At 35.0% G+C, this 15,392-nt stretch overlaps 1 protein-coding gene across 1 annotated transcript in view; it reads left to right on the top strand.

The window, feature by feature from the left end:
* The window catches only part of LOC129265528 (nuclear pore complex protein Nup133-like), a 46,270-nt gene that overhangs the window by 3,334 nt on the left and 27,544 nt on the right, over positions 1 to 15,392 (top strand). The window contains exons 2-7 of the mRNA XM_064101360.1: positions 6,882 to 6,985; positions 7,867 to 8,106; positions 8,603 to 8,674; positions 9,646 to 9,738; positions 10,332 to 10,442; positions 11,856 to 11,912. Coding sequence (XP_063957430.1) covers positions 6,882 to 6,985; positions 7,867 to 8,106; positions 8,603 to 8,674; positions 9,646 to 9,738; positions 10,332 to 10,442; positions 11,856 to 11,912 — 677 coding nt within the window. The remainder of the gene's footprint in view (positions 1 to 6,881; positions 6,986 to 7,866; positions 8,107 to 8,602; positions 8,675 to 9,645; positions 9,739 to 10,331; positions 10,443 to 11,855; positions 11,913 to 15,392) is intronic.

Raw genomic sequence — 15,392 nt, forward strand, 5'->3', positions numbered from 1 at the left:
AGACAACAATAATAACTTCTTTTTTTTATTTGATAGCATTTATTCCATTCATCATAAAAACAAATACAAGGTACATACAAAGTTTACATAAATTACATGGGAAAATTGCAAATATTACAATGATAAAATCTGGGAAACAGTTGAATTAAAAGAAAAGATTGTACATGATTTATAAATGAATGAGGAGGCAACTAGAAAGGGAAAGCCTTATTAGCGCTGCCACCTTTACAGAATCTGGAAACTGAATATATATATGATATTGTAAAATACATGATGTAATAAATACTGAATACCAGATATAAACATTGAACATAAAAGGGGAAAATACAAATTATAACATTAAAAAACTATAATGATTATGAAGAGGATCTGACTTCAATACCAAGTATTCAGAAGAAGACTCGGACAGAGCTGACAGAGATTGAATTCAGGGAACAAGACATAGAAGAGATACTGTCCAAGCTTGGACATTAATAAGTCTCCTGGCCCAGATGGAATCAGCTCCAGAGTATTAAGAGAAGTTTATAAGGAGATAACTAGTACATCATTTAAGATAATCTTTACGAATCTGATGGAAGAGGGTACTGTTCCTGAGTGATGGAGTCAAGCTTAGCCAGGAGGTTCCTGGAGATTAATGTCATATCACTGACGTGCTTAATCTCCACGGAGCCAGGGATGGGATGCCATTGCTCTATGCGCACCAAGTATTTTGGCAACAACAAAGTTGTTGCCAAAATACTTGTTTTCTTAAGGGTTTTGAGCCCAAACTTATGTAAATGGGCTACAATACAATTTAGACCCTTTTTTAAACTAAAGGGTCATATTGTAAAATAATATTTATTATCAAAAAATTGAAAATATTTAAAGTAGAGGAGCGTTTACTCACAGTCTGTTATTGTCGCCATCTTGCCATCTTTGTTATAGCCTAGCTATAAGACGCGTATAGAGGGCGATAATATCATGAGCAGTGCCCAAAAAATACTTGCATCGGCCGATAAATATCATGAATCGTAAAATACTTGCATCGGCCGATAAATATCATAAAGATCTTGAATGTTTTTAAATTTAGTACATTCCAGTATATATTTTGGAAAGGTGGTAAGCTGATTATATACACTATTATTTTCTCTTTATTATTGCGCCCCTTTTCGCCCATCAAAAGGGTGAATTAAGTAGTAATCGAATCTTGCGCTCCCCTTTCTCCATTGATGCTGTAGCTAAGCGTTGGTCGAACCTCCACCATTACGAGCCCAATGGCCGTCATTGGTCGATTGACGAAGGGGATACCGTGTAGCCAGACAAAGTCTTAGCGGAGCATATCCCTGACAGAAATAGACCTATATATCGGTCTAGATCTGGATGTGCACAGTGCATGTCATAAGTACGATGCGGGGGCGCATTTAGCCTAGAGGACTCTGATGATATTTTTATCATATTTGTCTTTTCATCACAGAGCCTAGACACTGGGGCTACAGACCTGCATGTCGTACATGGTAAACAATGACGGATTTCCCTTGAAAATCCATATTTACATGTACCACATTAATTTTGGGAAAAATAGAATTAACCTTGTACTGTATTCCACTTTAATCCATATAAAGGATTTAGAAAATATCAATAACAAAAGATGAAATTAAAAGGTTTCTTACCAGACAGACCTATCTCTTAATTGCAGCTACTAAATGTTCCCACGCTTTATAACACAATTGGCAGAACTCGCTTCCCATTGATGTAAGGACGGTGAACTACCGTTATGAGGCACTGTTTGTAACACAATTTTATACTCAATTTATTATTTAACAAATGATAATTATTTGCATCACATTTTAGTTGTGAATAATTATGTATAAAAAGTATTTTGAAAAAGGCACATGGTTAGCATGATTTTATGAAGTGACCTAAATCCCCTGTTTTTGTAAAAATTAGCAGTTTCTGAAATGCATACTTGTACTTCTTTTCAAATATTAAAAGAATAAAGTCAAATTTTGCATCTTATGAAAGGGTAGAATGTATGCTTTAAATTGGTGCAGGGTGCGACATAAGCGCTTGCCCGATTGCCCGGGGCAAGTAAAAGTTAGAGTCGGGCAAGTGTTTTGAAGCAAAGTCAAAAACTGATTGCCCGAATCGGGCAAGCAAAATTCTCCTATGGAAATTATATTTTACTTAGAAAGATTCCCCATGTTTCACCATCAAAATATAGAAAAGAAAAAGAGACACAAAAAAGGCAATATCATTAATTTTCTTCTTTCAAAAAGTCTTAAGTTTTGTGGCGTGGCGGTCCGTCGTCTGTCGTCAGTCACACAAAATGCTTCTTCTTTAATTGTTGACCGATCATGATTCGAATTGCAAAATTTGCGCCATTTTCTGCAATTAACACACAGCTCAGAGACGTACACACACACACAGAATCAATGACAGTCTAGCATACCTAGCTAGCTAGCGCCTAGTCCACGCAGCCGATGCACATGCATGTAGTTTCTACGGAGTACGATGCTGCACGAACGAAGTTTGCTCTGGAAGAAATCTCCTACAGAACTGTCAAATTCACATTTCTTACCAATAAAAAAATTCATGTAATGTCCATATTTCCTAAAAATTGGGGTAGCTCTGTCATTTGTAAGCAGTAAAAGGAGGATTTTCACTTCTGTTATGCTTCAAAAAGATTGGGTTTCGAATGATCGTCTGTATCGCACACACAGAAATACATTGTTTTGACAGTCCCACATATGCATTGTGTGTATGTTGATAAACGTGGTTTCTTTCGTAACTGTTTTTTTTTAGCCAAGGAAATTGATAAATTTTCTTCTTTATTTATGACTGGATAGTTTGAGCTTTCTTCCTCTCTATTTTCTTTCTTTCTGCCTATCTCTCCTTCTTTTCTTTTCAATCTTTCCTTTTGGATCTCTCTTTATTTCTTTAAATTTCCTTCCTTCTTTTGTTAATTTTTTCTGTTACTATAGCTGTCTTTCTTTTTGTCATTCTTTTCTTTCTATCTTTTTATCTTTCTTCCTTCCATTGATCCAACCTTTGTTTACCACTTTCTTTAATCCTTCCTTCTTTTTCCCCTTCCTTTCATTCTTTCTTACTGTCTTCCTTCCGTCCATCCATTCTTTACCTTTTCTTCCTGTCTTTTTTTCTTCCTAACTTTCTTCATTCCTTTCATTCTTTCTTTCTTTATTTCTTTCCTTCATTCCTTTCTTTCTTTCTGATTTTCTTTATATCTGTCTTTCGTTCTTTTGATCTTTCTTTTTTCCATCCATCCTTTCTTTTCTTCCTTATTTTTTCTTTCTGCCTTCCTTCATTCCTTCCTTCATTTCTTTCTGTCTTTCGTTCTATCTTTCTTTTCTTTCTTTCTTTTTTCCTTCCTTCCATCTATCCTTATACCTTTTCTTTCTTCCTTCTTTCCTTTCTCTCGTTTTCTTTCTTTCTCTTTTCCTTCCTTCCATCAGTCCTTAACCTTTTCTTTTTCTCTTCGTTTCTTCCTTTCTTTCTTTTTTTCTTCGTTCCTTTTTTTCCTTTCTTCCTTTCTCTTCCCCTCATTTTTTTTTCTCTCTATTTTTCTTTCTTTCCTTTTTTCTTTCTGATTTTCTTTTTTTGTCTTTCGTTCTTTTGATCTTTTTTTTTTCCATCCATCCTTTCTTTTCTTCCTTATTTTTTCGTTCTGCCTTCCTTCATCTCTTTCCTTCATTTCTTCCTTCATTTCTTTCTGTCTTTCATTTTATCTTTTTTTTTTTTTTTTTCCTTCCTTCCATCTATCCTTATACCTTTTCTTTCTTCCTTCTTTCCTTTCTCTCGTTTTATTTCTTTTCCTTCCTTCCATCAGTCCTTTACCTTTTCTTTTTCTCTTTTCTTTCTTTTTACCTTTTTTCTTTCTTTTTCTTTTTTTATTTGTTCCCTTCTTTCCTTCCCTTCTTTCTATCTCTTCCCCTCAGTTTTTTTTAATTTCTTTCTTTTTTCTTTCCATCCTTCTTTCTTCATTTCTTTCTTTCTTTCCATCTTTCTCATCCCCGCAGCCATTCTCTCTCTCTCTCTCTCTTTATTTCTTTTTTTTCTTTCTTCCTTTATTTCTTCGTCCTTTCTCTGGTTATTTTCAGTGATTTCCCCTTTTTTTATTGTGTATCCTAGTCCCCTCCAAAATATATGGAAAATGTATGAGATTAGGGAATTAATTAAAGAGCATATTGACCCTATATTTTGTCATGATGTTCAAGATAAAAATCATTAAAAAAAAAGAAATACAACTACAAGGTACATCAGTAGTCATGTTGAAAAATGTATTTTTAAAGCCTTTAACTTGTTTTGAAGCAATAAAACTTTGTTTTGAAGGATTTTTTCGGGCAAGTGAAATCTATATTCGGGCAAGTATTTTCCAACTATTTGAAAATTTACTTGCCCGACTGGGCAAGTGCTTCAAAAAAGTTATGTAGCACCCTGATTGGTGTACATGATTACCATGGCTTCTTTCAAAGTTATGAGTGTAAAAAAACACTGAAACTTTGAACTCTTTTATCTCGAGATTGTGTTTTAGAGACCAGTGCGAGTTCGTAAAATCACTGATGTCAATGATGAATAGGTTTTTTTATTGTCCAGTTCATGTGCTTATTGGATTATAGCACTTATTAAATACTCAACTCTTTACACCACTCCTAGTGCCAATGAGGTCAAAACATAAAAGTTTTAACCTCATAGGTGACAATAGCGCATAAACATGTACGGGGTGGTGCATTTGTAGAAAGTCAGCACCCACGGTAACACACACGGAAATAAAAGGAAGGGGAAAGCTGATCGAGCGTGAAGAAGTGTTGCCCGCAATCGTACGTAGTCACGTGACTGCTGCCATCTTGCTAGTCCCTTTAGCGTTCATCTGCAATGCAAACGAGTGTGATTTCCGTGTCATTTGCTGCTTGAAATTACTGCACGAAACGGAAATATGTCGTGTTTTCTGCATTTAACTGCACCAATATACAACGGAAATGATGTGGAAAGACTTTTCACTTGTGTTTATACTCAACTTTTCTGTAAATAAGATCGATTTTCTTAGAATGTCATTCAGAAAAACTAAAGAAAAGTGTTGTCCCGCATACTGCAGAAAGTGTTGGGAATTGACTGTTCGTATTTCAGTTTGGTTTATTTTCATGTCCTGCAAAATATAAAAGGCCTACAGTTTGATATTCGAAAAGTAAGAAAACATAAACGATATAATAGTACACTATTATAATTGAATAGACATTTTTCAAAATGGTAATATCATTTAAATTTGCAGATTAGAGATGCACACATGAAGGGAAAATAAAAGCAGTGCTTGTATTTTTATAGTTTCCTCATATAATCAATTCGGATAAGTATCATCAATTTGTTGTATTATGATTATAAAAAAGAGAGAAAATAAATATGCTTTAAAAACAAGGATGGGCTGGCGATGTTAAAAGGAACATATTCAAAAGTCCTGTGATTATAATTATGTGTACCAAATGAAGGTTATTTTGGTAAAGATTTTTTTTTCAAAAAAAAAAGTTTTACCACAAAATGAAGGATCCAAAATATAGGGTCAGTACTTGATTAAGTTGAAGATGAGAGACGAACATACAGAAAGATAAGAATTTGAAGAGAAAATAAGAGCAGAGCTTGTAATTTATAGTTTCCTTATAAGATTAACTCACTAGTATTGCCAATTTGTTTTATGTTAGGCCTATTATAAAAGAAAATTAGAGAGAGAGAAAAAAAAAACATACTCAGTTAAAAACATGCAGGGACAGAGAAGAAAAAAAGATGAGGGTGGACTGGCGATATTCAGCAGGAAGAGCCCTGTGATTATTCTTAAGGCATGTTAAGAGCACTGGCAGATCGATCCAGGGGGGGGGGCAGTGGCTCGTGTCCAGGCCCCCTCCCCCTTTGAGAGCCACAATAAAAATATTTACTGCAAATATGCCGTTTTTACACGAGTGTACCCCCTTTTGAAAGTCACTGAATATATTTCTTTAATAGTAATAATATATTTCATACACAAAACAGACCCTTCTTTTTTTTTTTGCTTTTCAAATTTGACGTGGACGAAATTTCCTTCCATTTTAGGTGAAAACCCTTTTTTTTTTTGCTTGTCAAATTTTCTTCGGGAAAATGTGCCCCCCTTTTTGTCTCACCTGCATAGCAGAGTGAGACTATAGGCACCACTTTTCCGACGACGGCGTCAACACCAAATCTTAACCGAAGGTCAAGTTTTTAGCTCATCCGGAAGGGCCAGATGAGCTTGTGGCGTGGCGGTCTGTCGTCCGTCACACAAAATACTTCTTCTTTAATTGTTGACCGATTTTGATTTTTTTTCTTCCATCTGGTAGAACTTCATGAGGTTCACCAAACTTCTACACAGAAGATTGAAATTTTCATTAGAAAATTATTTATGCTAATTTATGCGAAATTTATTCATAAATCACATAAAATGCCCCTTCTTCTTTATTTGTTGACAGATTTTGATTTTTTTTTCTTCCATCTGGTAGAGCTCCATAGGTTCACCAAAATTGTACACTAAATTTTGAAATTTTGTCTAGAAAATTATTCATGCTAATTTATGCAAAATTTATTCATAAATCACAAAAAATGTTTTTTCTCCTTTTTTTGTTGATCAATTTCAATTTTGTTTGCTTTATATGATAGCTCTAGGTGGTGATACAAAATTTCAACACAGAATTTTGAAACTCATTGAATATGCTAATTCATTCATATATTTTCAAAACTCACAAAAAATACTTATATATTTATTGATTGATTTTGATTATTTTTTTTGTTCCATCTGAGAGCTACATGAGGTTCACCAAGGTTCTACAGTTCGATCAGTTTCTTTTGGAACCCAGTTCATATAAAATTATATAATCTGTTATTTCCAGGTTCTGCAAATATCAGTGTAAAGCTAGATAATTCAGGATGGGCATGTCTTGTTTGCGATAGACGTCTTTTCATCTGGAGATACAAGCAGACACAGGCAGCTAGGGTAATTTATATATTATCTTTCCATATTAGCTTGTAATTTTCACCTTGTTCAACATGTAGTCACATTGTTCATTTGCATGATTAATATGCTTGTATACTCCCTTGGATGATACTTTTATATTTTGGTATGATTGAATTTAGAAATAATGATAACAAAAATTAAACAACAAAATTTCTTTCATTAATATCTTGTCCATAATTTTTAATTGATTTATAGATGATAACTTATTTGGTTTAATGTAGTTTGGTTTTGCCTGCAAAGCAGAAGCGAGACATGGTCACTGCTTTTCTTATGGCAGCTTTGATGACAGTGACATCGTCGACATCAAACTTTAAGTTTTTGAAAGGTCAACATATATTGTGAGAGTTCATGGTCCTGTGTCATGAAACAGATAACTGTATCGAGTCTCACTTAGGCAGTGTTGGATCAATGTAGAAATATTAATTGTCTCTCATTTAAACATTTGTATGAATAGAAATTCAGGTCATTTGGGTAAAGGTCAAAGGTAATTTTAAATAGAAAATTGTAATAGAAAATATTTCTTTCAATTTCAATTATCCAATGAAACTTGTGTATTAAAGATACAAATCAAATGACGTTAGTAGATTACATGTTACCATGTCAAGGTTAAAATCATTTGAGGATAACAGACTTTGGTTTTTATGGTTTTAAAAAAGAAGAAATGTTTTACTAATCTAAAAATGTATATCTAATGTTTTCATATATCATGAAGCTAGCATGGAGAAAAAAATTAGGTCAATGGCCTGTTTCAAGGTCAAAGGTCAATATCAGGTCGATTTATGTAAAGTCGGATAAAATGTACTACATATATTTTTATAAAATGTGATTTAAACAAATGTTCAATTTCTGTTAAAGTATAGATTGGCATGTGTTATCAACTGGCACTTCCAGCTACAGAGCTATGTCACCGAGCAGACCTCACATGCCTGATTCCCACAGGGGGAGGCAGCAGTGGGGCCAACAGTCAGATGGTCTCTGTCCTTGCTGTATCTCCAGAGGGAGTTGTTCGCTACTGGCCTACAGCCCACAGAGAGATTGCTTACTCAGAGCGAAGTTTAGAGCTTGCTGGCCAAGAGTGCTTTTCCCTGACTGCGTTTGGGGTGAGATCATTGGATTTGTGATTTTAAAATTATTGAATATCAGCGGTGCAGTATATAACTACACAAGCTGGATATTGATACACATTAATGGTATTTGTATGATGTCGATAATGTGACTTTTTTTCGCAGAGGTTATATACATAATGTACATGACCATTCACCTCAAAACCAGCAATAAGCAATCATGGAAGGTTATCTGTAGGAAGCCAAGATGTTTGCAGTTTTTCTGAACCCTTTGAAAATAATATGAAATCATAAATCTTAACAAACATCAAGTTACAAGAAATATTTATGAGGACTGCTATTGCTACTCATTTATTAGTGTGGAAACTATGACATTATTTTCCTTCCAATTTTTTGTGTAGGTTATGAAGACTATTTAATCTTTGGTAAATATTTATTTCTTCTTTGACAGAATTAAGATATTTTTAAAAGCATTTAAAAATAACTTGTCAAAATTACCATCTCATACCTCTATATGTTCCTTTTTGTGCAGAAACACCAGTGTATATTGGCAACTACTACAAATCAATTGATGATGATCTCTGTGTCACCTTCAACCATGCAGGTATATGTTGTTTTTCTTAGTTTGCTGCGAGTTTCTTCTTGAAAATATGACTTAAAATTATTGCTTAAAAATTGTAAACATACATTTTGATTTTTCGGAAAGAATACATTTTGATTTTTCGGAAAGAATACATTTGTATACTATTGTTAATGTACCTTGTGATAAAAATGGTGCAGTGCATTAATTCAGAGATGCTATAAATAGACATTATGTTGTAGCGTTTGGATAGCAAATTAAGTATTCTTTCATATTGAACATGGTAAAAAAATAATCCATATTCGCCGGATAAAGCTAGGTATAATTTTATAAGTTTGTTAATCTTAGTCTATAATAAGAGGATTCGGATCTGAATATAATAGGCAGTTTATTCCCTTTTTTGCCCACAGTAACTTAAGTATTTAATCCTGTAATTCTGAAAATACAATGCTTCAATCATTTTGACAATGAGATTTTTCATTTTTGTTTTGAATATAAAGATGTTAACAAGATCATAAAAAGAGTTGCGATAGATTCATATCAATTTTTAAATGGCACATACCATGTGTCATTTAACATGTTGTGTCGGTGGAAGAATGCCCTTAACACCCCACTTTTGTTCATCCTATGCATGCAAAAACGCCTTTAGCAGCACAAATAAATGTATTGTGTAAGGGCATTTCTGTAGTGCACGAAAATGCTTTGCTATGGTGTTCTTGAACCGACATGACGTTATCTAGGTGCTTCCAAAGGGAATTGAATATTGCTACCTTAGCTGTAGACCAGCAAGCCTTTTGCAGAGCACGAGTATTTCAAGGAGTGAATTCCTGCCATGTACCCATCTACCTGGGTTGTGTGCAGCACACCCAGAGTCAATTTATCATTGAAGGAAATTATGGAATGGCTGGGATTTGAACCCATGACCCTCTTTTTCAAAGTCCAGAGACTAATCCTATGCAAAATTCATGCCTCACCATTTTCTTGTTATCTTCCAGTCTCAAGTTGAAGTCCATACATTGAAATCCAGTCAGGGAATGATAGCGAGGGTATCTTCATTTCTCTTCGGAGCTCAGAAAGATGAAACATCTGTGAGTATCCCAATAACCCATCTCCAATTCCTCATCTCCAATTCCTCAAAAAGAAAGCTAAAATTTGCTTTTGTTTGAACACCTTGAAATATGTATTTAGCGGTCTATAAATAAATTTATTACTATTATTCTTATTGTTATTTATTATTATCCTAGTTGTTTCTTGTTAACTTTGTTAAATTTCATCTTGTTCTCAGCTTTATTTGTTGTTGACAGGCCTTGTAGATTTGATTCTTTCTAATGTTTATTTTTGCCATATAGTCACATTTGTTTTTATTTTATCACATTAATTTTTTATTACTCTTGAATCTTATTATCATCATTCATAATAAGGACAAAATTATGGAATATTGGAAAGACAAATATTTGATTGACAAGACTTAATCAGAATACTCACTTAAATGATAATCTTTATTTATTCTAAAGTACCCATTGTGAAAATTACAGGGCTGGATGAGAAATCAGCTCTCTTGAGTATTCAGTGATCTCATGAGCGTACATTATGATAATCTCAAACTACTGATAAGATTCACATAAATAGGTGATCATTCAAATTCATCATGAATTGTCGGAAATTTGACGGTTTTATGCAGGGTCTTAGACGGGTTCTTGCTGGTTCTGCAGAGGCTTCGGGATACCCTCTTTACATCCTCCAAGACTCGGTCCTTCAGAAGTGGTTTATATCAGGACCTGGTCAGGAACAGGTAAGGGAAAGCTCATGTACTTGTAAATACAAGGCTTCAATCAATCCAAGGTATCCAAAGTATCTTGAAATGATTTCGTCAACTTCCCAAATATCAATTTTTATCCATAAACAAATCATTGCCATAATTTCACAAATCTGTCGATGAGACTAGCTACATATTCACACAGTTTCTCTATTTTTTACTGTTTGTGCTCTGCAGTGCATGAATGAAGTATTTGATCTCGAACCAAAAAAGAGAGTTTCACTTTTACTCTGTGTGGCAAATTTATAATGAAAACATTCGGTTATTTCACTAGTATCTATCTCTGAAAAATGGGGTTCCTTTGGACACACAGGACACACTAGATATGTATTCATAGTATCATCTTGATGTACTCTAATATTCTTGTACCACAAAAGTGCCAATAATGGATTGTCAAGATACTCAAGGCTAACTATTGTCAGTGTGTTTTTATATTGTCCATGTAAATTTGCATGTTTATTTAAATGCTTATCAAAATTATCATCTGTTTCATTCTTTTTTGTCTCACCTGCATAGCAGAGTGAGACTATAGGCGCCGCTTTTCCGACGGCGGCGGCGGCGTCAACACCAAATCTTAACCTGAGGTTAAGTTTTTGAAATGACAGCATAACTTAGAAAGTATATGGACCTAGTTCATGAAACTTATACATAAGGTTAATCAAGTATCACTGAACATCCTGCATGAGTTTCACGACACATGACCAAGGTCAAAGGTCATTTAGGGTCAATGAACTTTGGCCGAATTGGGGGTATCTGTTGAATTACCATCATAACTTTGAAAGTTTATGGATCTGATTCATGAAACTTGGACATAATAGTAATCAAGTATTACTTAACATCCTGTGCAAGTTTCAGGTCACATGATCAAGGTCAAAGGTCATTTAGGGTCAATGAACTTTGGCCAAATTGGGGTATTTGTTGAATTACAGCCATAAATTTGAAAGTGTGTTGGTCTAGTTCATAAAACTTGGACATAAGAGTAATCAAGTATCACTGAACATCCTGTGCGAGTTTCAGGTCACATGATCAAGGTCAAAGGTCATGTAAGGTCAAAGAACTTTGGCCACGTTGGGGGTATTTGTTGAATTGCCATCATATCTCTATAAGTGTATTGGTCTAATTCATAAAACGTGGAAATACGAGTAACCAAGTATCACTGAACATCTTGTGCGAGTTATAGTAGTTTTCAAAATCAGCACTGCTGCTATATTGAATCGCGCGATGCAGGTGAGACGGCCAGAGGCATTCCACTTGTTTATTATACTTCGTCATTATGTTTACATGTTTTCTTGTCAGATTTTTTTCATAGAAATAGAATTAAGTTAGGAATGTAATTTATTGGCATTTAATTGATGTCCATTTATGTTTATTTTGTCCTGTTATCCAAAGGTTGTGTATGAAAAGCAGTTAGATGGACTTTTCAAGCAACAGTTTCAAAGAGAAATGGTAAGAAATTCATTGTATTACTTCATTGATTCTTTACCAAATGTGCATTTATAAAGATATGCATGATTATTTATGTTGCATTTGGTTTTCAAGATCTGTATAATTCATAACAAATATGAAATGATATAAACATGATACAAAAAGACCGTTATGTAAGCATAAAGTTTTGAATGCGTGACAGAAATAGAAAAAAAGGTAAATAATCTATTCATTCATGCATTTATTCATTCATTCATTCATTTATGTATTCATTCATTCATGGCTAACAAAAATCACAAGACAAAGGAATTGCAATTTGTTGTGGCTTTTATTAAATAGAGATGAATGTGTATCTTTACAACTTTTGCTTTTGTTGTTACAAGTAAATCCTTAATATCACATTATAATGTCTGAAACCAACCAATTCACTTACAGTCCTCCCAACATTTGATAGTCAAAGTTCATGAAACCTTCCTCAAAATCCATGTTATTTAATCAAGCTTCATGATATATCATTACAGCGGCCCTCTATCCGGCTCTTCATCCGAAATGTCACATATTCTAGATTTTAAGAAGTATTTCAAATGGCAAATATGAAACACATTATGCTGAAACAGAAATTCATACTTTGTTAAACTTTCACAAGATTCACCTTTCATATATACACATGTCATGTAAATTTAGGTCATCATTGAAGCTCCTGATAAAATCTACTCTTTCATCTTTGCAACAGTGCATGTTTGTTCAAAGGACTTTTTTTTTTCTTTTCTTTTTTAGATCATGAACCTCTTCTGCACAATCAAGTCATGCAAAGTTGTTTTTTTTTCATGCTGGATCTCACTTTGGATTTAGTTTTGATCAGAAAACTAAACATTCGTTCAAACTCCGCTTTGCTATGAAAAATAACAAGCATTGATTTCATGAGTGTTGAGAGATGATATTCCTCAGTCAAGTATAGATCATGTTTCCAAGGAGGTGCCACTGCTTGTCCACTCTTTTACAAGTTAAGATTTCCTTTGGGAATTCCTCTAATTGGAAAGAGATTGATTCTTTCTATAGTTCATCCAACTTTTCAGCTTTGCTGAAGCCAAGACACTGCATTCTCTGTGCAGTAGAAGGCCCTCACTTTGCGGAAGAACAAGACCCTGTCTATGAGTTTATTTAGAGTGGAAATCAGTGTCTGGTGAGGAATACATGGCTCATCTTTCTGCAGGAGAAGATTTGCTTCATCAAACACTGGTAGAATAGTGCTCAGAAATAAGCAATACAAATTGATGGTTTCATCATTCAGAGCATGACATACTCTTTCAAGTCTCCCCTGCCTTTTAGGTCAGGTAGTGCTAAGATTGAACTTTAAGCATGACACAATTACTTCAGCTTAACAGCGTTCTTAAAAAAAATGTATGTACAAATAGGTCTCCCTCACCAAGGTACCGAGTGGGGACCTGCGTATCACATAATAACATGAGAACATAATTTATTAAAATCAACATGTCTGCCCTGGCATGGTATGGTATACCCCACTCAAATTTAAATGCATAAGTAGTAAATTTCAACAACCAACAATATAACACTGCCCTAGTCACCTCAACAAAACCGAGTCCATTGACATACCATCAGACATACTGGAGCCGGCCTCGCCGATGTGACTGTGGGGAAATGCATAAATGAATACACAATTACGGTATTACTAGCCAAATTTCAACTCACTGATGAATTTATCCAGCCCTTCACCGGCCAGATGTTCATCAGCCCTGAATAGTGAAATGTTATTTTGAGTTATTGAAGGATGTGAAATGACTCTCCCATTGTATCCCGATGCCAAGGTCTGTGCGTATCTATTCGTAGCCCTCTTCGAGTCCAACTTGCCTTAATTCCCTGGACCATCACAGTTATAACAGACCTGCTAAAAAATGTCTGACCATTAAATAAATATATTTCTCATGTTGGAGACACATAGATAATAAGTTTCACAGAGCCAGCTCGCTTCTAGGAAGGACCTCAATGTCATTGTTTCCGACATGTGTTACCACAACTGATGGCTTCAGCTCATCCCATCCAATTATCTCTATCCAGTCTTTTACTCCCCCAAGAGGGAGACCCCTTTTGATTCCCTGGACCATCGCAGTTATACCAGACCTGCTCAAAAATGTCTGACCATATAAACAGAATATTTCTCATGTTGGAGACACATAGCTGACAAGTTTCACAAGCCAGCTACCAAGTTTCACAAGCCAGCTACCTTCTCGAAAGGACCTCAATGTCATTGGTTCCTACATGCGTTATCACAACTGACTGCTTCAGCTCAAGCCGTCCAATTCTCTCTATCCAGTCTTTTACTCCCCCAAGAGGGAGACCCCTCTTACCACACCAGCGAATGGATGTTCCCATTCCAAGATCAGCCTCACCTGTCTCCTCTGCTGGGCCCAAAAATAAACAGTCTCTCTGATTTTCAATACCGCTGCTTCAGGAGAAAATGAGGAAAAGGGACTGGTAGAACTCTGAAGCATGATATGCATGAGCCCAGCTAAGGGCCTGCTACCCATTTGCATGCGTTCCCCATGAGCAGTACCACTTTAAACGGTCTATCCAACTTATGCCCTCCTCACCCCTTTACACCTGAAGGTATAGTTAGCACATCTTTATACGAACAAACATTGGGAAACATAATTTTCTTCATTACTGTAATGTGAGTCATAGTCAGGAATTCTTTAAATGATAAATTAACAGGAGGCATCTCATTATATTTGCTAACATCAAAAAGTTAATATAGTATAACATATTTATAGTAACCACTCAAGACTCTGTTGTCAATTATGTGACGTCTGCAGTGTATTTCCTTTTTATAATCTCCTCATTTATGCAAAAAGTGTTGAAAATGTTTCCATAAAGACTTGTGAACTTGCACAGTGTATGTTTAATACAAAGTTGCTGTCTTAACTGTTAATGGCAAACTGAATATTTCTAGGAACAAGAAATGCATAACCAAGTTGAAATTTCAACATTCAAAGTAACTCCAAACAGGCTGTAAAGTCTAACGCTAAGACTAACAAACAGCTATTTTAAATACAGGTTTGCTATCATCTTTTTACCTTGAGTAGTAATTTATGGTAACATTGCATTTATTCAGCACAAGTGGGCTTTGTGTGTGTTGTAGCTGCATTCTGTGAGACATCGTCGGTGTGGAGCTGCTGGAGCCATGTCCCTGAGCCACAGTAATGCCAATCACTGGTGCTAGCATACCAGTATTCCCTGTCTCTTGAAGTGATAGACTTCTTCAACCACTTCTTGGGAGCTACTTGAAAATGTGAAATCATATCCCAAATCAAAGTTTATTTCTTGCATGGAGTGAAGAATAATACTAGTAGATGGCGACATGGTTGTCAGATCTACTATTATATGTAGACCTAGATCATCTTAAGCAGGTTGAAGATCAACATTACTTGGTGATGCTATACTGAGTGTTTGCTGATGCTGCTGGTAGTGGTACCGTTGATGGAA

Source organism: Lytechinus pictus, chromosome 7 (assembly GCF_037042905.1).
Source record: "Lytechinus pictus isolate F3 Inbred chromosome 7, Lp3.0, whole genome shotgun sequence".
Lineage (NCBI taxonomy): Eukaryota > Metazoa > Echinodermata > Echinoidea > Temnopleuroida > Toxopneustidae > Lytechinus > Lytechinus pictus.